Source organism: Anolis sagrei, chromosome 3, assembly GCF_037176765.1.
Source record: "Anolis sagrei isolate rAnoSag1 chromosome 3, rAnoSag1.mat, whole genome shotgun sequence".
NCBI classification, from domain to species: domain Eukaryota; kingdom Metazoa; phylum Chordata; class Lepidosauria; order Squamata; family Dactyloidae; genus Anolis; species Anolis sagrei.
The window spans coordinates 150,616,392-150,643,007 of record NC_090023.1 but is presented as its reverse complement, the minus strand read 5'-3'; the positions used below and the strand labels follow the sequence as shown (position 1 = coordinate 150,643,007).

Below are 26,616 nucleotides of genomic sequence, written 5' to 3'. Positions count from 1 at the left end.
CCTTAGAGCCTCATTAACAATTCAGATGTTCTGATGACTTTAAAAGATCTATGGCTAAATATGTGTAAAACCCAGCTTGACAAAAAAGATAAATGAATATCGAAGGAAGCTGTAGGAGTCTGGCAAGCTGTAGATCATCTTAGAACAGATTGTAACTTTATCATTTTGTCAGGAAGAATAATTTAAGGCACTTAATCAGTTAGCTTCGCTGTGCAAGATTTAACATTATGAATTCCTATCGGCCAATCTGTTCAAATCAGAGCAAACTTAATTAGAGAGTGAAAAACCTGGTTCAGAATCACATAGGCTTCCTTGTGGAGGGAAACTTGGAATATTTCAAGTGAAAGAAAAATGGCATTCACTTCTTTGATTTGCAGGATACCTCCCATTTATAAAAAAAAGTTCAGTAAAATATTTTCATAAATTGTGTAACATGGCATTTGACAAGCTGCAAGAAGAATGAAACTATTACCTATGCTTCTAACTGAATTTGGACACCTAATAGCAATTGGGGGGGGGGGGGCACTCTCAACTGAAGACGGGTCTATGTATTGTCGAAGGCTTTCATGGCTGGAATCACTAGGTTCTTGTGGGGTTTTTTGGGCTATAGGGCCATGTTCTAGAGGCATTTTTCCTGACGTTTCGCCTGCATCTATGGCAAGCATCCTCAGAGGTAGTCAGGTCTACTTCCTAAATAATATCAATATACACCCACAGCAGGGTTCAGTAATAATTCCTTTGAGTATTATGTGTGCGTGTTTTTGAGTATAATCATAATATAAGAATATAAGAATAATAAACTTTATTTATACCCTGCCGCCATATCCCCAAAGGGGACTCGGAGTGGCTTATATGGGTCCAAGCCCGAACAAGAATTACAATATAACAATACAAATTGCAATAAAATAAACAACATAACATTAAGATATAAAACATCAAAGCATATAAAACAATATACACAGAACATAGGAATTAAACATAATGACAGAAAGACAAAGGGTGGGCCGCACGGACATAAAATGATTTAAAAACTCCGGGTGAGATAAGGGGGCAAAACTAATTGTAAGGGAGAACTCATAGAGAGATAGGAAAATAAGCAAACCTTATTATTTATTATATAAAAATAGAATATTTTTATTATATTAAATTTATTATTATATAAATTTATTGTTTATATAAAAATAGCATAGGATACCATCCCGGAAATTTATTTAAATATTTCATTCAGTGTAAAACCTCATGAGGAGTCCAACTGAAATCTATCTATTTGTGGAAAACTTTAGGTAGGTGGGTCAGTGAGGAAATCAGGGGCACATGAGAGGGGCTTGAAGAAGTAAAACCATTTCCCCATTTTCCTATTATTCCCCCACCCATGTCACCATCATAGAAACAACCCCCGTTTATGAAATGGGAAGTGGGGAGAGAAAATAACCAGTGAAAATGGGTGAAATTGGTTTTTTTCTTCCTTTAACTCACCCCCTCCCCCCTATAAAATGGACTGTCCTCTGTCTAGACCCCCTTTTGGAGTCTGCCCAGTTAATGGAACAGTACCCATATTTTTAATCACTAAGTTGAGGAATCTGGGTACATTCAGTTCAGCTGTAGGAAAAATATTTTTAAAATTGTTTTATTGGTTTTTCCCACTTTCACCCTCCCCTCCTTGTACCTGCAGTTTGTACTTCAAACTACAGAAGTTACATTTGAAATAGGAGTCTCAGTGTTAATTTTTCTACTCCATTCAGTTCAAGCTGTAAGAAAATGTTCAGACATTATTTGACATCAACATTCACAATGGAGATTTTCCAGGAAAACGCATCATGGCAAATCCATCTAATTTAAACCAGTGTTTCTCAGCCTTCCTATTTCTGGGACCCCTTAGTATAGTTCCTCATGTTTTGGTGATCCCCCTCCCCTCAACCATAACATTATTTTCCTGCTACTTCATAACTGTTATTTTGCTACTGTTATGAATCTTCATGTAAATATCTAATAGGCGGGATATATTTTGATTCACTGGACCAAATTTGGCACAGATACCCAATATGCCTGAATTTTAATACTAGTGGGGTTGGGGGAATTGATTTTGTCATTTGGGATTGGAGTTACTGGGATTTATAGTTCACCTACAATCAAAGAGCATTCTGAACTCCACCAGCGATGGAATTGAACCAAACTTGGCACATAGAACTTCTATTACCAACAGAAAATCCTGGAAGGGTCTGGTGGGCATTGACCTTGAGTTTTGGAGTTGTAGTTCACCTACATCCAGAGAGCACTGAGAACTCAAACAAACATGGCATGAATAGCCCATATGCCCAAATGCCATCACTGGTGGAGTTTTGGGGAAAATAGACCTTGACATTTGGGAGTTGTAGTTGCTGACCTACAATCGAGCATTCTGAACCCCACCAATGAATGAATTGGGCCAAACTTCCCACACAGAACCCCCATAACCAACAGAAAATGCTGTGTTTTCTGATGGTCTTTGGTGATCCCTCTGACATCCCGTCATGACCCACCTCCCAGGAGTCCCGACCCCCAGGTTGAGAAACACTGATTTAAACTAACCTAAAAACTTCACTAATCACATTCAAAGAGAGAACAGTACTCCCTAAATTATGTGTTAAAGATCCTGGGCACCTTCCATAAATAAGCCAGCATTGGGTCACTTCTTTTTAACCCTTTGCTTTCAAACCTGCAAACCTTTCATTCTTTCTTCTAACCAGTGTTTTCCAGTTTATGAAGTCTTCAGCTCCTCACTGCTTGCCATTATGCAAAGTCACTTGCTATTGATTTGGGGTTTTGTAGCTTAAATGCACTTTTCTGAACTGCTGTTGGCATGGCACTAATTACATTTTTCATTTTCCTCCTCCCTTGTTCTGTCTCTCTATTCATTTCGCTCTTCAGCAGAAAAGAAATGGTTTACAGATGAGCCAGAAAATGCCTACCCCAGAAACATTCAAATCAAGCCCATGAGCACACACATGGCCAATCAGATCAATCAGTATAAGTCTACAAGCAGCTTGATACCACCAATCAGAGAAGTTGAAGATGAATGTTGACTCACAGAAGGCCAGAACATTTTTTTAAAAAAAGAAAAAAAACTGAGAGACTTCATGAATGGTGATGTGACATTTATTCCTCTTTCATCCTGAACCACTGGTGGAAAAAGTTACAGAAGGCAAGTGTTTGCCAGAAAGCAAAGTAGACAGATTTTTGTTTGTCTGCCTTTAATATTTGCTTCCATGTATTTTGGAAACTTATTTCATTTATAAAAGAACATAATCAAAGCAGTCATGTATAGCCTCTAGCGTTTTAAATTATTTTTATTTATTAGAAAGAAAATATATTTTTTCTTTATTTCATTGTCAAGTATTTTCCCTTAACAAAACAGCTGCATATGTGGCCAGACTCCGAGAAAGAAAGAACGAAAGAAAGAAGGAAAGAAAGAGAGAGAGAAATTCTATATTCCTGTGTCTTTCAGGAGAATGATGGCCACAACTCGAAAAGCAAAAATGTAATTAAGAGAGACAAATGTATTTTAAAAGAAAAGTTCCACTTGTATTTTAGTAAATCAAAGAAGACGACGCAAAGAAGAGTTTACTAGAATGTTTCTTTCCTGGAAGACGTGTATTTTGTTTAGCATTGACACCAGCTCTTAATAAACTGAAGCATATTTATTTTGAAAAAAAAAGTGGAAACGTCATATTTTTGTAGAATTAACTTTATTCTGAAATTATGCATCTGTTTAACACCATAGCTACTGCAGATGTTCATACAGAGCAACTTCCTTACAGGTAATTATAAGATCCAATATAGCATAAATGGGTAACAGCCAGTGGCAATAAGGTAGTAAACATTAGCATAAAACAAAAACACAACGCATAGTCAATATGCTAGTTATGGTAACTTCCAGAATGTTGTACAGGTGAGGCTGCTTTCTTTCTATGCTTCATATTGTATGTTACCGATACATTTCAATGTGCAGGAGTCAACCATGAACATCTAATGTTTCTCACCAAGGACTTTCATCCAATCCTGTACACAAAGAAGTTGATAAGTAGTCAGTCACGATCCTTTACTCTATGATCTATGTTTAGCTGAAGAAAGGCTGGCACTGGCTTTGAGTCGGCCTCCAGAATTGCTCCCTACAAAGTGACAAATGTAGTTTCCATATCACAATTTGCCAATGGCCTTTCATGCTGGTAACGGATAAATCCAGCCTCTCAATTGTAATATTGCCAGATATTAGGTGAGCTCTAACTGTGATTCAAACACTGTGGTTCAGATCTTGCTCATGCTATGCCTGCGGCCACCTAATTTCTGTCTTCTCTTTTTAGGTGTTAGAAATCAACATTAAATTTCCAAGCTTTTGGGACTCTGCCCCATAAGGTTTACACCAAAACAAGTGTAAATGTAGTAACAGAAAATAATGAATGTATTTAATATAACAAGGCCTTTAGAAACGACCTACAAGCTCACTCAGAGATTTCTTTCTTCCTCCTCCTCTTTCTCCTCCTCCTCCTCTTCTTCTTTCTTCTTCTTCTTCACAAAATGGCCAGTAAGCTTTTCTAGTCATCCGACAAAATTGTGACGTTTCATATCTGTGCTGCAGTATATAGTAACCCCAGCATTTGAGGCTCTAAATAATTTAGCACCTCTCTCCAGTTTAAATTATCTACTGCTGATCTAGATTGAACTGGGGCAGATGACCTCCGGAAGGGAAGAAGGCAATAAGGCTGAGAGAAAAGATGACATTGGCTCCCAGTACACAAGCTAATTTTAGGCTTTGTGATTGTGCAAAGTTGTAAAAACTGCTGAGATTCAACATTCTGTGATATCGTTATCATTAGAGTAATATCAGTGAATCAAACAAGTCCTGAGCAGATAAAGGTGTCCACTATATAACCCAATATTTTACGCTAAAACTATCTCAGCTTTAATGTTTGTCTACTGGCTGCAGTACAAATATATTCATACTTACACCTAATAGGCTTAATTCCAGAGTGACTTCTTGGACTGTGACTACTTTGTCATTATGTTTTGTAGAATTAGTTATTCAAAGAGGAAAAAAGTAACAACTGTGAATATAATGTATGAAAATTGGGTTGTTTCTCAAAAGTACTTATTTCACCACTAAAAACTAGCAAATGAACAACAGTTTTATTTACACATATCACAATGCCCCAAATCTAAGGGGGCTCTCGTCTTTGGAGATGGTATTATTGTAAATCTATGGGCAGGGTGCAATTTGTATTCTGGATTTTGCATTAAGTTATTTAAAATTATTTTTCCAAAGGGCACAATCCCTCTAGCATGTATGGGAAGGCCCAACGGCGACCCAACGGAGGTGGTACCAAAGCACATGGGATTGCACCCGAGTCTATACTCCTTTTTCATTCATGAACTGCACAAGACAAAAGTACAATATGCCTCAATGCCAAGAGAATTCATTAAATTTCAATCCTAGCACACTAGAATGGAAAACACAGAAAATTCATATAATCAGGTTATAACCCACTTCTCTTAAATTTGAACCTTTTCTTAGAACGGCCACAGCAGAACCATTGGTAACAGTGAAGTTGGAACACTTTACTAAAATAACAGACCATGATTCTCTCAAGTTAGCCATTAAGTTGGTCCAAGTATATAAACACATTTTGAATCTATGGATTGGGATTATAGTGGAAGCTTTCTTACTCTTCTCGTGGTTGCTCATGGCTTCGAGGGAATCAATACGTTTAGGTCAGTGCGTATGTCAAAATTCTGTGAGCTGAGAAAAATGCAGAAACGGATATTCCTCATGCAGATTAACCATTTCTAGAAAATAGAATCTTACTTGTTTTTAATATTATTGAAAACAGTATGTCAGCCTTTTATGTTATGAAAATATAGGCAATGGCTGTTGAAAATGTGTAGCCAGTTGGACTGAATAGATAGGCATGGACTGAAGGAAAGTTTTCCATATGCTGATTGCTCTCTTGTCCTTGCCTATAACTAGCAATGGATAAGGTGCTTGTATATTTTTGAAAAAATAGAATGTTCACAAAAATAGACAAGATTTGATCCATTAAATCAGTGGTTCCCAACCCATGGGCCGTGGCCCACTTGCAGGCCGCGAGACTTAAAATAAGGTCAGTGGCTCCAAAGTTATTAATATCTCTCATTGCCAAACCCAAGAGGTGTAATGGAAAAGCAGGCCTTTGTAAAACCCCGTCTAGTCCCCCAAAGTAGTAGTAGTAGTAGTAGTAGTAGTAGTAGTAGTAGTTATTGTTGTTGTTGTTGTTATTATTATTATTATTATTATTAGACACACAACAAGATGAGTCCACAGCAGACACACTGCTGGTTGTTGTACTGGATCACATGTCGGACACTTCCCAAGTGTCTAGGACTGTGTAATGTATCGGCGAATAATACGTGCAGATCCCAGTAAAGTGGCCTTCTGCAGCTGGCAGATGGTAATTTTGTCAGCGCCGATTGTGCTTAAGTGCAGGCCAAGGTCTTTAGGCACTGCACCCAGTGTGCCGATCACCACTGAGACCACATTGACTGGCTTGTGCCAGAGTCTTTGCAGTTCTTTAAATCCTCATATTGTGTCAGCTTTTCCAGTTGTTTCCCTTCAATCCTGCTGTCACCTGGGATTGCAACATCAACTATCCATATTTTGTTTTTTTACATGATTGTGAGGTCAGGAGTATTGTGCTCCTTATTATTATTATTATTATTATTATTATTATTATTATTATTATTACATATTTCAAAATGATACTATCTCCCACTCCTATGGTCCCAGAATTTTCTTGTCTTATTCTCCAACTTTTCCAGTACTCAAGTCATTCCTCTGCTAGTGAAGAAGTCATTACGAGATGTCGCACTTTCCAGAAAAACCAGAAAGGAAGGCCCTTTAGATAAGATAAGAACACAATAAGAGCTAAATTTGATCAGGACAAATACCTATTTAGTTCAGAAAGGTTTCTAAAATGGCCAACAGATGCTTATGGGAAACCAAAAAAATGCAAAGTTAATACATGTAGCACTTTCCCACTTCACCAACTGATATTCAGAGGCATCATTCCTCTAGCACTGAAAGAAGTATTTAGACATCATGACTGGTAGCTACTGCTTGCCTTATTCCCCATGTAGTAATTTAATCCCCTTGTAGAGCCATCCAAGTCACCAACACTCACTACAAAATCACAAATCCCCAGGGCTGTAGGAGTCAGTATCTCTGCTCCCTATCCTTTCTTCCTCTGCTAGTGAAGAACATATTATGAGATGTTGCATTGTACGTTGAAGAGTTAGCCATACTATAACTAGAGAAAATGGCTATATTTGTGAGAAATAAAGTAGTTCGTACAATTTGCCTTGCAGACCTAATGGGGAAAATTGCAAGTAAGGATGAAGGCGCTTAGATTACTTTCTAATATCTTCTTCCTGACTTCGCCACATGCAGGTTTAATCCTTGAGCATTTTTTTCCTTTTTCATGTTAAGGAGGCAGAACAAAGCAAAAGCATCACGGAGAGGTGAACATTATTCCCTCAAGCACATACTTTAGTGGTGACAGAGAAGACAATTACAGAAAGCTTTCACTATAAGTTCAAGAAAATTCTGAGAATGGTATTAGCTTCTCACTCTGACTCATGTATGGGTGCCCCGGAGAGGAAAACCAAATGGATTAACCCGAGGGCTTTATTTGCAGAAACACACGCTTAAATACTTTTTGCAATAATAAGCTGCATAATTTGTCACATGACAAGAGCAATAACTTACAAGTGGGTTAATGATCCATGCATTCGCAACTCAGCATTCCTGACATGGTCTGCCAGGGCAAGACCAGCCATGTTACCCTTCTGAATACTGAACATGGTCTTCAGACACAACAGAACACCACACAGTAGCATCTATTTAAGGGCTCCATTTTGTGGCATGCAGCTGCCAGGCTCACCGGCTCTCCTGTATTATCAAACATCACAGCTCCATAAAACATATCATAGATGTACATACAAATGGTCTGCATGTGGGACTGATATCCATGCCCATGTCACCTCTGCTGAATCAGAACAACTGATTTTCTTTGCTTTCCCAATATCCACAGATTCCATGAATGTTTCCTCTTTCACGTTCAAAGTGTTTTCTTGCTTCTTGGACATCTGCTCTGGCAACCCTGCATGCAAGTGATGCTCCACTATGAAGGCAGTGAAGCATTCTTAAGCCAGTTTAGTTGTGCTAACTTTGGCAGGATGCCTCCCTCAACTGAATGAGGAGCCCATGCTGAAGTGCCATCCCAGGGGCACATTCAACCCTGGCAGCAATGCATTCTCTATGCACTGATCACCCAAACACACTTCCACTGGATTTGTGAGAAAGCAAAATTTCATATTGTTTTGTGATGGCTGTTGTTACATCTTTCATCTATCCTCTATCCCTTATTTCTGATCTAGAGGCTTTCTAAAATGGAAGGAAAAAAATGCAGATATTCATATAACTAAAATTTAAGAAGAAACATTAGATTTTTATTTTAATACAATTTAAAGAGAATTTGTAAGGAGGGAAAGCATCCAAGAGAAGCCCTCAGCGTTTGAGAGGTGGTCTTCAGATGATCTGAGCTATATTTTAAATGCAATTTTTAATATCTATATCTATATATCTATATTATTTTTGGATAGTGCCCTGGGCATACAAGTCTGTGAATTTTAAAGTGCCTGCCATGAAAACCCTGCAATTAAGTTTAGAAATCTTACGAACCATTAAAGGTGGCCTACCTACTTTCTCCACACTCCCAGCACAGAAACTAATATGACACTATAACTTACAGAGGCATCTGTCTTATCCAGCTGTTTCTCCCAAAGGGACAATAGAAAACGCCTGGGGCATTAACTCAAAAGTTCATCAAGAAAAAGGAGTGTGGTTTCATCTTTTCTTTTCTTTTTTTATGGTTTCTTTTGTGTGACTAAGGTTTGGAAAGAGAGAATGAGAGAGAGAGCGCAAATGCTGGTGCTCAGAAATGATCTACCTGACTTTGTCATATGTAATATCCAGTGATAAATCTATTGTCTTGTAAAAAGGGTTTGTACATAACTTGTACATGGTTTCATTTTGTATTTTTCTCAGATTAAAAATTTATGTATTTGTGTTCTAAAAACAAAGGAGCTATATCTGTGTGGCTTTTTCCCTGCTCTCTTTTTCTAACATGTAGTCTTGGGTAAGATACCAATACCACAACCTCAGCTGTGTGAGGTCACACACATGGTTATGTGCAAATCAATATTGCATTTGTGGTTTCTAGCACAATTTCTCTCTCTGGGGTATATGTGCAAAAGTGTCATGTACAATAAGATAGAATCATGGCAGGAACAACATATACTTCCAGCTTAATTCATGTGGCTGTGGCAAAGCCAGACTGAGACACTTTGCTGTTTCAGGCTCACAGCAGTGTCCCATCATCCTCCAAGTGAAAAGGCAGAGGGGCCGAGCCCAGGGTAGTTATTTTAACATCCGAGGCAGATTATCCTGCAAGAGCCTCCCAGCTCACTCACTATTGCAATAATTGTGAACTAAATAGTCAGCAGTTTGCTGCTCTTTCATGACATCCTAAACTGGTTGTCCAAGGTAATCTCTTTACTCTGTGTAATGGTAAAGCTCATCCCTGTCCAGACAGAGTATAGCCCTGACTATACATGCACTATGTTGGACTCTTCCATCATAGTTTCTCTCAAGCGTGGGAATCATATGACTCTCCAAATATTGGTCTTCTAAACTCTATTACCTCTAACTAGTATGGCAGTGGTTCTTAACCTGTGAGTCCCCAGGTGTTTTGGCCTACAACCCGGCCAGTTTACCAGCTGTTAGGATTTCTGGGAGTTGAAGGTCAAAATATCAATCCACAGGTTGAGAACCACTGTAGTATAAGCAATGGTGAGGAATGCTAAGAGCAGCTGTCCAGCATAATATGAAGGCACATGACTCCTTGGGCCTTTCCAGACAGGCCAATATCCCAGGAGGATCCACGTTTGAAAAACATGGATGTTTCTGGGGGCCTATCTATACACACTCCAGAAAGTGTGCTTTATGGCCTGGGTGTCCAGATGTTCTTCTGGGACTGCCTGAGAGAACACCAGGACACTGTAACCCCCTCCCCAGAAGCCCCCCAAAACAGTAAAAAAAATAGAACTCACCTGGGCTCCATGAGATGGCTACCAGAGTCCCCCTGGTGCATACAAATAATGCGCAGGAGAAAGGGGAGGGGGCAGGAGAGATTTTCCTCCTCCCTTCTCCTGACGCATCATTTGTTCATGCCAGGAGAACTCTGGCAGCCATCTCATGGAGGTCAGGTGGGTTCTTTTGTTGTTTTACTTTGTTTTTAGGGTCTTTGGGGGAGGGGGTTGGTATTCCCACAGTTTTCTGAGCTAATTTAGCCTGGAAAAGCATGGGAATACTATCTAGACTGCAGTCCAGACACGGGAAGTAGTGTGCTTATCCCGCACCTTCCAAGAAGGTGTGGAATAAAACCACTATCAAATGAATTCGCCACAAACCAGCTTTGTGGCAGATTAATTCGGGTTTATCCAGGACATTGTCTGGGCAGGCCAATTTTTATTGTGGAAGTTTCCACAATAAAGTGGCTGTCTAGATGTGCCCCTATTCATAGTTTAAATAGAGGGTTATGGCTTCTATATCTATCCCCACCACAAAAGTATTACTGCTTGTACTTTGAAAATTCACACACATTATCACACTTATTCATAACAACTTTGTAACATAGATTAAGAATGTGGTATTCCTCATGCCACCAACTGGATGTCCTTTCTGCCCTAAACAGATAAGCACAAGAGGGCTAAGATGAACTTCCATGCAGAACTGTAGGGTTCCCACATCTGATGCAAAGATTCCAGACCTCCTCCTAACTTACTCATTTCTCCTGTCTGCTATAAATAGGAGAATTGAGAAACAAAAGATGTCAATCTGCCCATTTGTCGACTTGTCAATGGAAAGCAGGTATTAATCTTGTCTACAAAGTGCTGTACATTCCAAATTGAGGAAGATGAGTAGGACCTTGGGTGGTGGCATTTAAACTGTACAGGGACTTGTGAGGCTGCTAAAAATCCCCTCTGTTTCCTCTGTCTTTCAGGCTAAACAAGTTGAACCTCACAACATGTGAGGAGCTTGAAAACAGAGCCTGAAAAATTAATTATTTCAGAACATTCCCATGTTGTAGTCCCTCAAATCTGGGCATCACATTTGTGTATTACACAAATTATTACAATTACTATTATTGTATGCATTCTAATTAAGCAAATTTAACACATTAATGCCTGCATATTGTCTACCCATATGTTTTCATCTTGATGCCACATCTTATCGTACTACCCTTTTCGGTATAAGGTTTGTGCTGACATATGTTGTGCATGCCTGCCAAAAAAATGGATGCTCAAGTTCCTTTATATATATTGGCATAGCAAAATTGTGTCCCTTATATAAAATGGCAAAATCAAGGTTTGCCGTGGGATTTTTTAAAAAAATACTTTCAAACTGAGGATAGTGGGATTCATGGAAGCAGAATCTGTCAATATCTCATTCTCATGCTAGAGTTTTTGGATGCTGCCTTATACCTGATGCTTCCTTCTCTTTCAGTTTTATATAATCATCAGGACTTTGTAGAATGAAGTAGATCAATGTGTGTCTCAAAACTAACAAACATTCTGCCTTAGAAATCTGCATTGATGGCAGCATAGAGGACCAGTTGTATGAAACTAGGAATGTTTTCAGAACACAGGATAAAAGAGCACTATCAGTATTAATTTGAATTCTATTTTTGGTGTTCCCACAGCTTCCTCTTTTTTTTTAAAAAAAAAATCAAAATCAGAATGCTCCTTGCCATAATCATGAAAATAGATGGTCGTTTATGTATTACATTCATAAACAATGTATATGAAGCCCAACACCTTGGCAAAGGCATCAAGAAGGAATTCTGGGCAAAGAACCAGTATAGGGTCCCAGATGCTTTGGTTGAAACCTAGCAGTCATGTTCCATTTGTTGAACTTGGCTAACACATAACACAAGTAAGCTGAATGATCTCAACTATATGCCTTCTGAACCAAGTTCTCATACAGATTAACCAAATGGAATTACCAACTCAAATAGCAGCACAATGCATACTAACATATATCACTGTAGATTGGGTCTACTTTGGTCATCACAGATCACTGCATGAAAATTCTTACAGTGGTAAAACATTAGCCAAATAAGATGCCAGACTGAAACTCCAAAAATCACATAGTATGTCTAAGGACAACAATATTTACATTGCACTTTCAAATATTCAGTAATTATCTCAGTAATCCTTACAGAAAACTAATCTCTATACTCCAACTGTGAGGAGGAATTGTGGGAATATTGAGTTTCCTAACAACAACCATGGACTTCTTCATTCTAAAACATTTAATTACAGAAGCACAAACACTATGTATAAAGTTGACATCTTCTACATCTCCTGAATGATACTCGTACATAAAGCTCTGACTGACTGGTCTTTCCCTCAGTAGTAACCATCACCATAATGAGCATTCTTTACCTTTTCCCCAATGAAGACTTTTTGTTATTTTATCCCCATAGTAACTTTCTACAGAAGGTTAGTGTGTGAAGTACGACTGGCAAAAAATCATCCAAGAAGTTTCACAATTAACAATACCAAAGTTAATTTTCAACCGACCAGACCACACATTTGATCCCCACAGCAACCATCTACAGAAGGGTAGGCTATCATATACAACAGTGTTTCTTAACCTGGGGGTCTGGACCTCTGGGGGGGGGGTCACGAGGGGGTTTCAGAGAGGTTGCCAAACACCATCAGAAAGCATGTATTTCTGATGGTCTTAGGAACCTCTTTGGCAGAGAAGGTTGAAGATCTCTCTGTCATTCTCTTCCTTTTTGAAAACAGACAGCAAATTCTCCCATCAAAAGCCCTCCTCCACTGTGATTGGCTGGCCTCTCAGCCAAGGGGAGGGCTATTTCAGAGAATCCAAGCAGGGAGGGGAGAGCCAGCATGTTCAGTGCATGGCAGTGTGGTGTGCATGTGCGAGCGAAGTAGAGTGTGAGAGGCCAGAGGGAGGCTCGCGGGAGTGATTCCCTTCAAGTGGGGGTTCTGTGTGGGAAGCTCGACCCAATTTTATCATTGCTGGGGTTCAGAATGCTCTTTGATTGTAGGTGAACTATAAATTTCAGTGACTACAACTCCCAAATGTCAAGGTCTATTTTCCCCAAACTCCACCAGTGTTTACATTTGGGCATATTGAGTATTCTACCAAGTTTGGTCCAGATCTATCATTGTTTGAGTCCACAATGCTCTCTGGATGTAGGTGAACTGCAACTCCAAAACTCAAGGATAATGCCCACCAAACTCTTCCAGTATTTTCTGTTGGTCATGGGAGTTCTGTGTGCCAAGTTTGGTTCAATTCCATTGTTGGTGGAGTTTAGAATGCTCTTTGACTGTAGGTTAACTATAAATCCCAGCAACCACAACTCCAAAATGACAAAATCACACACACACCCCCCCCCCCGCCCAATCCCACCAGTTTTCAAATTTGGACGTATTGGGTATTTTTGCCAAATTTGGTCCAGTTAATGAAAATGCATCCTACATATTAGATATTCACATTACAATTCATAACAGGAGAAAAATTACAGTTATGAAATAGCAACAAAAATAATATTATGGTTGGGGGTCACCACAACATGAAGAACTGTATTCAAGGGTTGTAGTATTAGGAAGGTTAGGAAACACTGGTATACAGCTAGCAGAAAGTTTCCGAAGGAGATTTTCTAAGGTCAGCATTCCTTTGGAGGGGAAAGGTGGAAAGGAGAGAAAACAAATTAACACAGCAAAACTCCTGACAGCATTAAGGCCATCTGCACTGACTATTTAATGTAGTTTGAAATTACCTTCAAACTGCAACAGCCAGACAATAAATGCATACAAAAGAGATTCCTTAGATATGTATCTGTGCTCTGGTTTGTGTAAGCATCATCCAGGCTTCAAATTGGTTGCAGGGTTTCCTATGTAATCATCTGCACAGTGAAACCACTACTTCAATGCCGGATTGAAACTGCTTTAAGGAGTCAATGTAGATGTTCCCTAAGTGAACAGTTCTCTCCACGTCTTAACTCTCTCTAGAGTATTGCTTATGTGTTTGAAAGCTTCTTCAAAAGTAGAGCAGTCAGGCATTAGAATTTCTCCATTTAACCAAAGGACTAAAACAGATATGGTCCATGTTTATGACACATGGCAATAAAATTAATATCGCCATTACCAGTCCATTTATCTCTCACACAGACTATGTTTAGGATGCTTCTTATAACCAGTAGGTTTACTTACATAGTTGTGACCAAATAAACTGCCAGAAATCAACTCCATTCTATATTTGTGTGTAGTCCGACACTATACTACCAGCAGGTCTTTATAATGTGTGTATTAGGTAAGCCTCTGGATAGGTAAAAACATTGAAAAGAAGAACACTTTTGAAAAAAAAGACACATTGAAGCTTTAATTTCATTTATGCAAAACAACACAATTCTCTTCACGTAATGGTTTATAATACCAAGAGGGATTTTAGGAAAATGGATACATAGATAGTGCAACTATCCACTTAAACTGCACATAATTAATAATAGATTCTCTAAACTATGTTGAAGAAAGTGAAAAAATTCTGAAATGAATTTCTGTCATGGGGTAACATCTGGATCTTTCCCACAACCTTCTAGTGATCGCTTAGGGCAACAGCTGGCTCTTTCCTGCAAACCTTTAGTGACTTCTTAGGGTAACAGCTGGCTCTTTCCCACAAATAGTGGGGGAAACAATCCATTTCAGGAATGTTCCACTTACAATTTCTGTATTTGAAAGTAAGAATAAAGATTTGGTAAATAAAATAATCCAATATTACTCATATTACTCAAGCCGCAAGGCTCAAAATAATCAGAACATGGGAAAAACTGGATAATTTATCACTAAAGAATGGGTTAAATGGGGTATGAGTGAAAGACCCTACTGGAAAAGCTAACCTATAAATTAAGAACTGCAAAAGAAGAATATATATATATATATATATATATATATATATATATATATGAATGAGAGGGGGGAAATTAACAAAAAAATCAGAAGAAAAGAAAATATCCAAATGTAATTTAGATAGCTAAAGAAAAAAAACTCTACTTGAGCATCATATAAGAAAGCACTGGAGTTAGTTACTATGTAGCTAATATAATTGAAGCTTGGAAGCAACAAGTTATTCAACCAGTTAATGATATGAAGTTTCCTGAGTAAGATCAAAGTTAATCTCTTGCTTTAGAGATCTAATCAATTTTAAACTACTGTATTTGACTTCAGAACAAGTGGTTCTTCAAGAAGATCCTGTAAAAAGAAAGGCCTAAGGAGAAATAGAATTATAAGTGTCTCCTTCGGGAGAGAAAAAGTGGGATATAAATAAAGAAGAAGAGGAGGAGGAGGAGGAGGAGGAGGAGGAGGAGGAGATCCACTGAACGGGTTGTTTGTTAGATAGTAGAATCCAACAGAGTTGAGATGCAGTTGAGAAACTGTGATTCAGGAACCATTGAGAAAGAATAGCCTCTCTTTTCTTCCCATTTCTTCCTCCATTTTGCTCTCCATTCACCCTGATTTAGTTCAGAGGTTTGAGAGCTTTTCTGAGCATGGAACTTTTGGTTTGCCAAAACCCATGCCGTCTTCATATATTTTCTTAGAAACCAACCCCACTGAATCCCTTTGTAAGCTTACAGTATTGCTGACACAATCCTGACCACTCAAGTTGAAATTTTTCCTCAACTCCCCACTTACCTCTGAGTACATATAGGGAGTGCATGAACAGGGGCGGCTCAACCCATTATGCAAAGTAAGCATTTGCAGTATAGTTCATTTTGCCCAGGGGCGCTCTTGGGGGAAAATAGACCTTGATATATGCGAGTTGTAGTTACTGGGATGTATAGTTCACCTACCATCAAAGAGCATTCTGAACTCCACCAATGATGGAATTGAACCAAATATGGCACACAGAACTCCCATGACGAACAGAAAATATATATCAGTGATTGGTTGGGGGGGGGGGCAAAATACTGTTTGCTTACTGTTGAAAATTACCTAGGACTGCCTCTGCACATGAAGTTGGGTAAATTCAGTACTTGTCTCCAAAACTTTTGGAGGCTTATGCTCTTCTGGTGACTTCTGCAATCATTACTCCTTCATGAATTTTACACAGTGATTGGGGCAAATTACTGCCGTGTTGCTATGAGTTATTTGGGCCACTATTTCTATCATCTTCTTGTTTTCCCCCTTTCCTTAGTAATTCTCCACAATTGAAAACAATTAAATGGTTAAGCCTGACCTCCAGTAAATCCTGGTGGGATTTGCTCATCTGTAAACATGTCTAGCTGGAGAAATGAAAATATGTGTAATATCACATATACGTATGCATGCAAGGAAAGATAAGGCAGTTGTCCAAATGCTGAAAATTAAAAGTGACTGGCCCAAGGTCATCCAGACAGATGGGAAGCTCCACCTTAATTGCATCTGAGAAAAACTGCACAATATAGCACAAAAAAGAATTGGTGCAGAATGAACTCGGCTGCTAAAACTAATGAGCTTTTGTCAGCCTGTTTATAAAAAGTCAACAGATTTACTACATTTCTGCAACCAAGTGAGGTAGGGGTTTCCTCCCTTCTCCTCCCCCCGTTTTTCTTTCTTTCTTTCCACAGCAAGCTGGGTGACTTCTTATCAGATGTGTCACTTGGTGAAATAATTGCTAGCAATAATGGTTGCAATAGCAGCATACTCTGAGCACAATTTATCCATGTCTGTTCTATCTTTCAACTTCAAAGCTACAGCTGCCTCACAGATCACATCAAAATGACACCCCTATCGTTAATGACAGTGGTCTAATGCAATACAGAGGAGTCAAATCATTCCTCCGGATCTGTGAGAAATGCTCATAGGAAAAACCAAGCATGTGCAGGGTCCTGACACTCATATTCAGATCAGCATTGGAATCGGTATGGAAAGCTGCGTTTGACATTCAGATTTATTCATATTTGGAAACAGGCTCATTTTAAAAGAAATATAGAACAGGAGAAAAGGAAAGAAAATGAGAGGACAGCACGAAGCTTTATTCCGATTAATATCAGGCTAACTTGCAGGCACAAAGAAAGGTCAGAGTCCACTTCATCTCTTAATGTCTAGTTTGTGCCATAAATGTGAGAAATCTGACAGGGACCAATAGGATTATAGGGAGAGTATGAGCACAGTTTTAATACCCAGGATTTCCAGAGTTTATGTATACTGCTGAATTGTCCAAGTTCTTGTCAGATATGTGAGAAAGTGTTGCTGTATGATGTTGCCAAAATACATTTATGTCCTCCAGGTGTATTGTCACCTATAAGTTACATTCTGTGCATGCACAAGTACGTGCACACAGACACACTTTACTCATATGCTGCACCTGCTTGGTTGACACAATGCAGTTTGTCAGGTGGGAACTAGTTCTTCAATGCTTTCTAGTGTACACTGAAAACAGAAAGTACAGTGCTGAGCAGGAGCAAAATGTGGAGTGAAACTGAACAAGAGACAGTTTATCTTAGAAAGACAATGCTTTTTGTAAAGTCAAATCTATATAAATAAAAATGTAATGTTAGTTTGTGGGATTAACGTAACTCAAAAACCACTGGACGAATTGACACCATATTTGGACACAATACACGTATCCGGCCAATGAGTGACCATCACTCATAAAAACACTGAAAAACACAGCAGAAGAGACTTAAAAAGCCAAAAAACAAAATTTACATTACAACATATGTGCAACCCCCCCCCCTCTATATATATATATACTAGCCATCCCCTGCCACGCGTTGCTGTGGCCCACATGGGGGTTCTGTGTGGGAGGTTTGGCCCAATTCTATCGTTGGTGGGGTTCAGAATGCTCTCTGATTGTAGGTGAACTATAAATCCCAGCAACTACAACTCCCAAATGTCAGGATTCTATTTTCCCCAAACTCCACCAGTGTTCACATTTGGGCATATTGAGTATTTGTGTACAACTCCAAAACCAAAGGACACTGCCCACCAAACCCTTCCAGTATTTTCTGTTGGTCATGGCAGAACTGTGCGCCAAGTTTGGTTCAATTCCATTGTTGGTGGGGTTCAGAATGCTATTTGATTGTAGGTGAACTATAAATCCCAGCAACTACAACTCCCAAATGACAAAATCATTTTTTTAGTGAAGGACATAGATTGGGTTGTTAGGTGTCTTGTGTCAAAATTTGGTGTCAATTTGTCCAGTGGTTTTTGAGTTCTGTTAATCCCACAAACGAACATTACATTTTTATTTATATAGATATATATTCAAACACACATATACACAAATATATACACACACAAATACACACACAAAACACATATACACAGACTGAGCCACAGCAACATGTGGCAGGGGATGGCTAGTAGATTAATAAACAAGGAAATATTAGTAGTGTGACCCGATAGAAGGCCATGATGGGCAATCAAACTGATATACATTCCCCCCCTCCCCAATATTTTTTATTGACTAACATCATTTTAAATCTATTTAACAAAGGATCTCATCACATTTGACAATTTTCCCATTTCTAGATGCTGTTGAATTGAAGTCCCTCCATTGCCATCACATGACACAAGCCTACTTTCAGTGGTTACCCAATGGTCTCCAGTGCTTTCATTAAAAAATGTGTGTTATTCGGAGCCTCCAACTCCCACTGTCTATATGCGCTTAGATGCAGGGAACAGTCTGGATTTTCCCATGTGATGGCAACTGGTCATTTTCACCATGCCAAACCATTTTATGTCATCAGTTGGCGAGCAAAAAGTGGGTGGTTACAAATGTTAACTGTAAATCTTCTTTTGTTGCCATTACTCCCTCAGGTCTATCATTTCTGTCAGTCCCTGCAGTTGAAGGTAAACCCCATTTTTGAAATAATGTTTTGCTTTACAATATCGGGAACACCCGTCTCATTTTGATTAACCAATGCAAGTTCAAAAGTAATTAAGTAATAACTGTAGACCCCCATTTTGGTAGTCAGGTGGCCCCAACACCTCCTGCAATGTCATCCTTATTTTAATTGTCTGCCCTCCTGAAGTATCATATTTCCATTTTTGTACAGTGGGTGGATCTTTTAAGGACAAAAGGGGGTGGAGAAAGTGAGGTGGGCAGGGACTCCACCCATGCATGTGATGGCAAAAGAAGCAGGCAAATCCAGATAAGAAGAACAAATGTGATGATGGAGAATTAATTCTTCATTTTCTTTAAACATGAGCTAACACTGAACACAAATGGCAAGTCCAGAACAATCCAAATCAACCTGCATTATTCAGCTAATATGATGAGGTCCAAAATATAATTTATACCTACACAGACCCAAAACACACAAAGCTAAACTAATATAAAAAACTAAACAAACATAACATTAAAATACCTAACAGAAGGAAAAGTGTGGAAAACACATTATTTCCCAATGTTATGTTTCTTTTTGTGTTTACCTCTTCTAAACCCTTGCTTCAATGTATAAAAATGTTAAAAACCTCATACCATCTTATTTATTTATTTATTTCATATACTCATATATATTTCATATACCGGGACTGTGGCGCAGCTGTCTGAGTGTCAGCTGCATTAAGATCACTTCTGACCGAAAGGTCATGAGTTCGAAGCCAGCCCATGTTGGAGTGAGCTTCTGACCAATTGTATAGCTTGCTGTCAACCTTTGCAACCCGAAAGACAGTTGCATCTGTCAAGTAGGAAAATTAGTTACCACTTATGTGTGGGGAAGCTAATTTAACTAATTTACGAGGTCATAAAAAAGACACCAGCAAAGCATGTGGGGAATGCAGAAGTACTTCATCAGTGTCGCAGATGGACGATGAAAGTGACAGCTCCCTTGGTGGCCAAAAAAGTTAAATAACCTCTGACTATCTATATGTGTTGTGTGTCTTTGGCACTGAATGTTTGCCATATATGTGTACATTGTAATTCGCCATGAGTCCCCTGCAGGGTGAAAAGGGCGGAATATAAATGCTGTAAATAAATAAATACATAAATACATAAACAAACAAACAAATAAATAAATACTTGTACCCCACCCTTCTCACCCCCGAAGGGGGACTCAGGGCGGCTGCACAGCAAGCACCATTCAGTGTCATCACAATAATAAAAACAATCAACAAATTCATTCAAACAGAACATTAAATAAACAGTTGTTAAAAACACGCCAGTTAAAATCAGAGTCTGGGTCAATTCATTGACACTTCGAGTTGCTTATGTCTTCTTTTCATTCTAAAGAATATTGATAAAAATGAATTAGGAAAATAAAAGTCAGACCATGTTAGAAATAAAACATATCTTTGAGACTCATGTATTTATTTATATCCCACTTATCTTCCAGAGTGGGATTCAAAGCGGCCTACTGCTGAGAACCCTATCAGTCAAAATTTTAGAGAATTGGCAGCATCTCAAGAGATATTGGGCATTTTTAAAGGATACACCCTTTTTGGTAAATACTCTAGACCAGTGTTTCTCAACCTGGGGGTCGGGACCCCTGGGGGGGGGTCGTGAGGGGGTTTCAGAGGGGTCGCCGAAGACCATCAGAAAACACATATTTCTGATGGTCTTAGAAATCCCTTTGGCATAGTCATTTGGGTTCACAGTGCTCTCCGGATGTAGGTGAGCTACATCTCCCCTAAATCACTGTCAATTCATCCCAAATCCCTCCAGTATTTTCTGTTGGTCATGGGGGTTCTGTGTGGGAAGTTTGTCCCAATTCTATTGTTGGTGGTTTTCAAAATGCTCTTTGATTGTAAGTGAACTATAAATCCCAGCAACTACAACTCCCAAATGTCAAGGTCTATTTTCCCCAAGCTCCACCAGTGTTCTGATTTCAGCATATTGAGTATTGGTGCCAAGTTGCTCCAGATCCAGTTATGACATAGGAACAAAAATAATTTTCTGGTTGGGGGTCACCACAATATGAGGAACTGTATCAAGGGGTCATGACATTAGGAAGGTTGAGAAACACTACTCTAGACAAACAATCCCATTCACTTTTCATAAATACTAGATGTCCTAACTAGGGGTTCAGAGCTGATGAAAACATTTCTACATTGAGTTAGTAAAAATGACAGATCTCAGGGCTTAGGTTTCCAGTAGTAACTTTCACTAAAGTGACCTCTCCAAGCCAGTTTGGTATTTCCTGCTGCACTGACGGGCAATGGTGCCAAGATCATTATATGATTGCACAAGTTTTACACTTTTGGATTTTATACGACTCTTTGTCTATAAGTTCTCCTCAACCCCAAACTTCTCTTCTTGTCTTCGTAAAAAAAAAAATTCCTAGTCAGATTTGGGTATTGTTTTTTAAACCTCTGTCCCAACTCTCCTTGTAGGTTCAACTGTTAAGCAATCAAGATATTCCAAAAATAACACTCCCTGAATGAATCTGTCCCTGTAATTCCATATGAGCCATATGGGAACTTATCACTGAAGCCACATTAGTCTTGATTTAAGGTCTTTTGACACATTATTACAGCACTCCACCATCACTTCACACCTGCCATCCTGTCAATCAAATGGGGAGAGGGGACAAAACCAATTTTGATGTCAATCAAGAAATCCTGAGGGAAGTGTAACCTGTTAGGAAGTATTACCCTTTGCCCACTACAATTCTCTAGTTTTGAATTTAAAGGACATATGCCAGAAATAATTAAAGAACATTCTTGGGTCCCCTCATATATACAGGAAGGCATTTAGCACCAATATATGTAATTTGTCTGGACTCAGAATGGAAGCTGAGGCGTTTACCCAGAATGGTACTGCTGTTTCAGTTACAATTAGTGTATGTGCTTATCCAATACTGTCGACTACAAATTTGTCCTGAAATGCTCTTGGGCTTGTCTTGGCAGTTTATTGACAACTATAGAGTATTAGACTGGTAAATTGGACAAGAGATTTTGTCACCCTTGAAGAGTTGCCGAGACACACATGTGAACCTGGCTTCTGCCCTTCATGGTCGGGACAAGTATCTCCCTCTAGAATTACAGTTTACCATATGCCCTGCACTGAAATGCCTTTGTTTTGACAGTGAAGTCTGGTACTGCAAGCCTGGAGAACTTTTTGTGGACCTCCAGGCCAAATACATTTCACCAGCTGTGTACTGTACCCTGAGAAATCCTTGTAATTCCTGTCCCCTCTTCCTCTCCATTTTTTGAAGTCTCAGGGAGGGAGTAGACACAGAAGGATATTTCAGTTGTGTTTTAAATTCAAAGTTATATCCTTTAGATCCATGATGACAGAAACAAAAGGGCTCAACATATGGTTTTTATGTTTTCTATTTTTAAAAAAGAGTGGCACCAGTTCAAGGTTGTTCCTATTTGGAAGCTGGGGTGGAACTGAGAAAATTCCACTTGATGAAGAAACAATGATACAATCACAAACTGTCTGCTGCTCTGCACTCCAGTCTTCCTGCAGTGAAAAGCCTACAATTATGTTATTACCAGTCAGAGGCCCAGAAAACTGTGGGAAACTGGAGCTTATATGGCAAAATAGTCATGCCTATGGCTGTATCCCTTCCCAGCATGCTATCTTCTTGCTTGCCTTTCCCTCCATCTGCTGCTTTGCTGCCGCATTCCCAAACTCTTATCCTGTCCTGCATTGTGACGTGTGGTCAAGTGCGAGGGCAGATGGTTTAAGAAAAAAATGCCTAGATTGGCAAGATCAGGGTGAAATAGAACATGGCACAAAACTGCAATATTCACCAGACTCACTAATGTATATTTCTTTAACATCTTTCACAGGACATAAAGGGGATCTGTGAGAAAGGCTCATAGAGCTGTTTCTGGTGAGAGCTGGATTGAAAGCATATTTCCATCGTTACACTAACTGCCATTATAGCCATCTCATCCTTAATTGTAGGCCTATTGCTAGACATTTATGTGAAACTAAAATGCTACTTTCTGAGGATGTTTTATACTGAGTCCCTACCCTGAGCAGGGGTTTAGACCCAGCTTATGGGCCTCAATATTCTAGGTCTGTTGATATATGAATAACTAAGTTTTACTAGTTAAAATAATATGTTCCACTCTGAAGTACTTTTGTCAAGACTACACTAACTACCAAATTACACAGGGTGATTTTAGTGTCCTAGGACGCTTTTACCCATCTGGAGGATGAAGACCGACGGCAGACATCACACAACGCTGTGTGACATCCAGCAGAGGTCCCATCCACAGCCAGGGCAAAAACATTGCCAGGTACTTTAACCCCAACACGGGAGGCTTCTCAAGTTGTGCTGGCTCCAATGAAACTGGGATGGGGCTTCCCCACAAGGACGATGCTGTCCCTGGTAGGAAAAGTATTGCGGAGTGGGAGCTATGATAGATTTGCCCCACTGCTCCCTCTTTCCTCTTTCCAAAGCAGGAAACTTCCTCAGGGCTTTCTAATGAGGTCCTGAGGTAAAATTCGATCAAGGTATATAAATTATCTGTTTTTAATAAATGTGTGATAAATAAATCCATATAACAGAAATACCAGCATTGTATTTGGTGGAACTACCAGCATTTGATCATAGCTTACAAGGCCTAACAACAGCACCATACAAATTCTTTAGTATATCTGTGCTATTCAGGAAGAATGTTTGCTAGAGGGCTGTACTGAGAACTGTGCCCATGTCCAAAGTAGCTTTCCTCCAAGGGTCATTTCCACACAGAAATTTAAACAAGAAAAAATGCACCTCTTCTTTTGATGGCATTTTAAAAATGTGTGTATCTGTAAAGTTTATATCAGTGGACTTTCTTCCTTTTCTGTCTCTACTTTGAACCTTTTAATCTCTAAAGAAAACATCTAGATAAAACATTTATCCGAGTGCTGATTTGGAATGTCGAATTCTGGATTGGCCCTGGGATGGTTTTGACCACCAATCCTCTGGCCATTGCAGAGATGGGATGGAGTCCTGATTGACCACCAGTGCCAAAGCTGCCCTTTTCATTCTTACATGGACCCAAAGTCACAGTTTGCTCTATATCCTCAGGAAGAATTCGGAGCAACTCAGGACCTTTTGTCAATGTGGTTCAAGGCTCTGTATGTCATGTTGCAATCAAGAAGCTGATCCCTGCTCCCCAGAATAATGGGCTAGTATAGATATGCCCAAAGTTGCAATAAAATATGTAATGTGTAGATTGAAAGCAATACCAAGAAGTGTTCAAGTTGTTCACCCAAACGTCATAGTAACAACAGCAGTTTGTGTGCATTATATGAATGCTTCTCTCTTTGGTAATGACAACTTGAAATGGTAAGTGTGCATTTTGCAGAAATCTATTCTCCGGTACAGTTTCCTACTTATTATGTAGGAAGATATCATGAGATGTAATTTGGATAAAACCCATTCCACCTACCCCTGGCCATAGCATTTTGCTTAATGTAGGGAAAGCTTTACTTCCATGTCATAACTGATTGGGAACACAAAGAACCCCCATGAGAATGGTTCCTTCATTTGAAATTCTACAGACATTTCTTCTGAGAAGGAAGGAATCCCCAATTTCACTTCTGGTTTCACTTCAGCCAAAACTCCAGTGGCAGCTTTACTGTTAAAGAAGAGCAGAAACGGGTTCTTGTACAGAGAGAATGAAATATATCCTGTCAGAGTCTACAGAAGATGGCCCAATGCACTGTGACATTTAATCAAGTGTTTGACTGGGGCTTCACCTCCTGCATCTTTTGCTGAAGAGAACATGATTCTCTGCAGATCACTTTTTCAGCTGACAGTGTTTCATAGCCAGGTTATAGGCCTTTAAAAAAGAAAGAGAGAAGGGCCTAGTAACAAGGGTCAGCTACAGCCATGAATTTTATGAAAGGTTTGCTGGGAAACCACATTAAATAGCAACATCTGTGCACATCAGTTCTGCTGAGCTTCCGCAGCTAACATGATTTGTGATATGCTTGTACTTCAGAGGCATCATTGCAAAGCAATGTCACTTGCCTCAGTATCAGGACACTCCTTCAAATACCTCATGGTGTACTTGGCTTTTCCTATGATGAAGTGCCTGTCTGGAACATGTTCGGGCCAGATATGGGTCAAAGGAAGTTAATTCTTCAAAACAGCAGCAGCAACAACAGTAGCTATATATTACTTTCAGACCAAGTGGGGCAGAGGAATGTGAGGCAATGCAAGGTGGAAGGTGCTGTTGCTTTCAACTGATGAGATCTTATTGGCCAGCATAGGTTTATAATGTTTATTTTGCTGTTGTGCCTCTGTTCAGACGATTTCATCTCAACTTCTGTCCCTGTGACAATTAGATTTTGAAAATGTTGGCTTGTGGAAACAAGAATTGGTGATAAAGTTTCAGTGGAGACATCTTTTTCCCATGATAAACTCTTAAAAGAGCAAATTTCCCTTCTTAGGAGTAGATCATTTATTTATTTATTTATTTCAAGCATTTTGTACATCACCCTTCACAACTCCTGAAGGGGGGACTCTTCTCACTTCTAGTCATCTCACCCCCATTTGTAACTAGTAGTCATATGTAAGTGAGAAGTTGTAACTCAGAGACTGTCTTTAAGTTCCATTAAGCTTAGTGGTACTAAAACCTAAGTAGATGGGTATAGTAGTGCAGTGCATACCTTCTTTCCAAGCTGGACATAAACAAGCAAAACACAAATAATGTAAGAAACAGATTATGTTCAAAACGGTTATATATCCTAGAGCAGCATTTCTCAATTTTCCTAATGTCTTGACCCCTTAATCCAGTTCCTCATGTTGTGGTGACCCCCAACTATAATATTATTTTGTTGCTACTTCATAACGGTAATTTTGCTACTGTTATGAATTGTAATGTAAATATCTGATATGCAGGATGTATTTTCATTCAAAGGACCAAATTTGGCACAAATACCCAATATGCCCAAATTTTAAAACTGGTGCGGGGGATTGATTTTGTCGTTTGGGAGTTGTAATTGCTGGGATTTATAGCTGGCCTACAACCAAAGAGAATTCTGGACTCCACCAACGATGGAACTGAACCAAACTTGGCTCCCAGAACTCCCATGACCAACAGAAAATACTGGAACGGTTTGGTTGGCATTGACCTTGAGTTTTGGAGTTGCAGTTCACGTACATCCAGAGAGCACCGTGGACCCAAACAATGATGGATCTGGATGGAACTTGGCACGGATACTCAATATGCCCAAATGTGAACACTGGTGGAGTTTGTGGAAAATAGACTTGACATTTGGGAGTTGTAATCCTGGGATTTATAGTTCACCTACAATCAAAGACTATTCTGAACTCCACCAATGATAGAATTGGGCCAAACTTCCTACACAGAACCTCCATGACTCACAGAAAATACAGTGCTTTCTGATGGTCCTTGGCAGCCCCTCTGACACCCCCTCATGACCCCCAGGTTGAGAAATTCTGCCCTTGAGGTACTATCCCTGTATGCATGTGTTTCCTGTGTGTGTATGTGTACACATGCATGTGTTTGGCGTGTGGAAACAATGAGTACACTTGGCCAACATTTGCACTTATGCAA

The 26,616-nt window shown here is 39.3% G+C and overlaps 1 protein-coding gene across 22 annotated transcripts in view; it reads left to right on the top strand.

The window, feature by feature from the left end:
- KCNMA1 (potassium calcium-activated channel subfamily M alpha 1) overlaps positions 1–9,150 on the top strand; it is a 571,036-nt gene extending 561,886 nt beyond the window's left edge. For 12 of the 22 annotated variants that reach the window (XM_060769087.2, XM_060769090.2, XM_060769086.2 and 9 more), the window contains one exon: positions 2,908–9,150. In XM_060769087.2, coding sequence (XP_060625070.1) covers positions 2,908–3,062 — 155 coding nt within the window. In that variant the 3' untranslated portion in view covers positions 3,063–9,150. The remainder of the gene's footprint in view (positions 1–2,907) is intronic. The other 10 variants (XM_060769088.2, XM_060769093.2, XM_060769103.2 and 7 more) reach the window with 3 other exon arrangements.
- Positions 9,151–26,616: the final 17,466 nt, after the last annotated feature.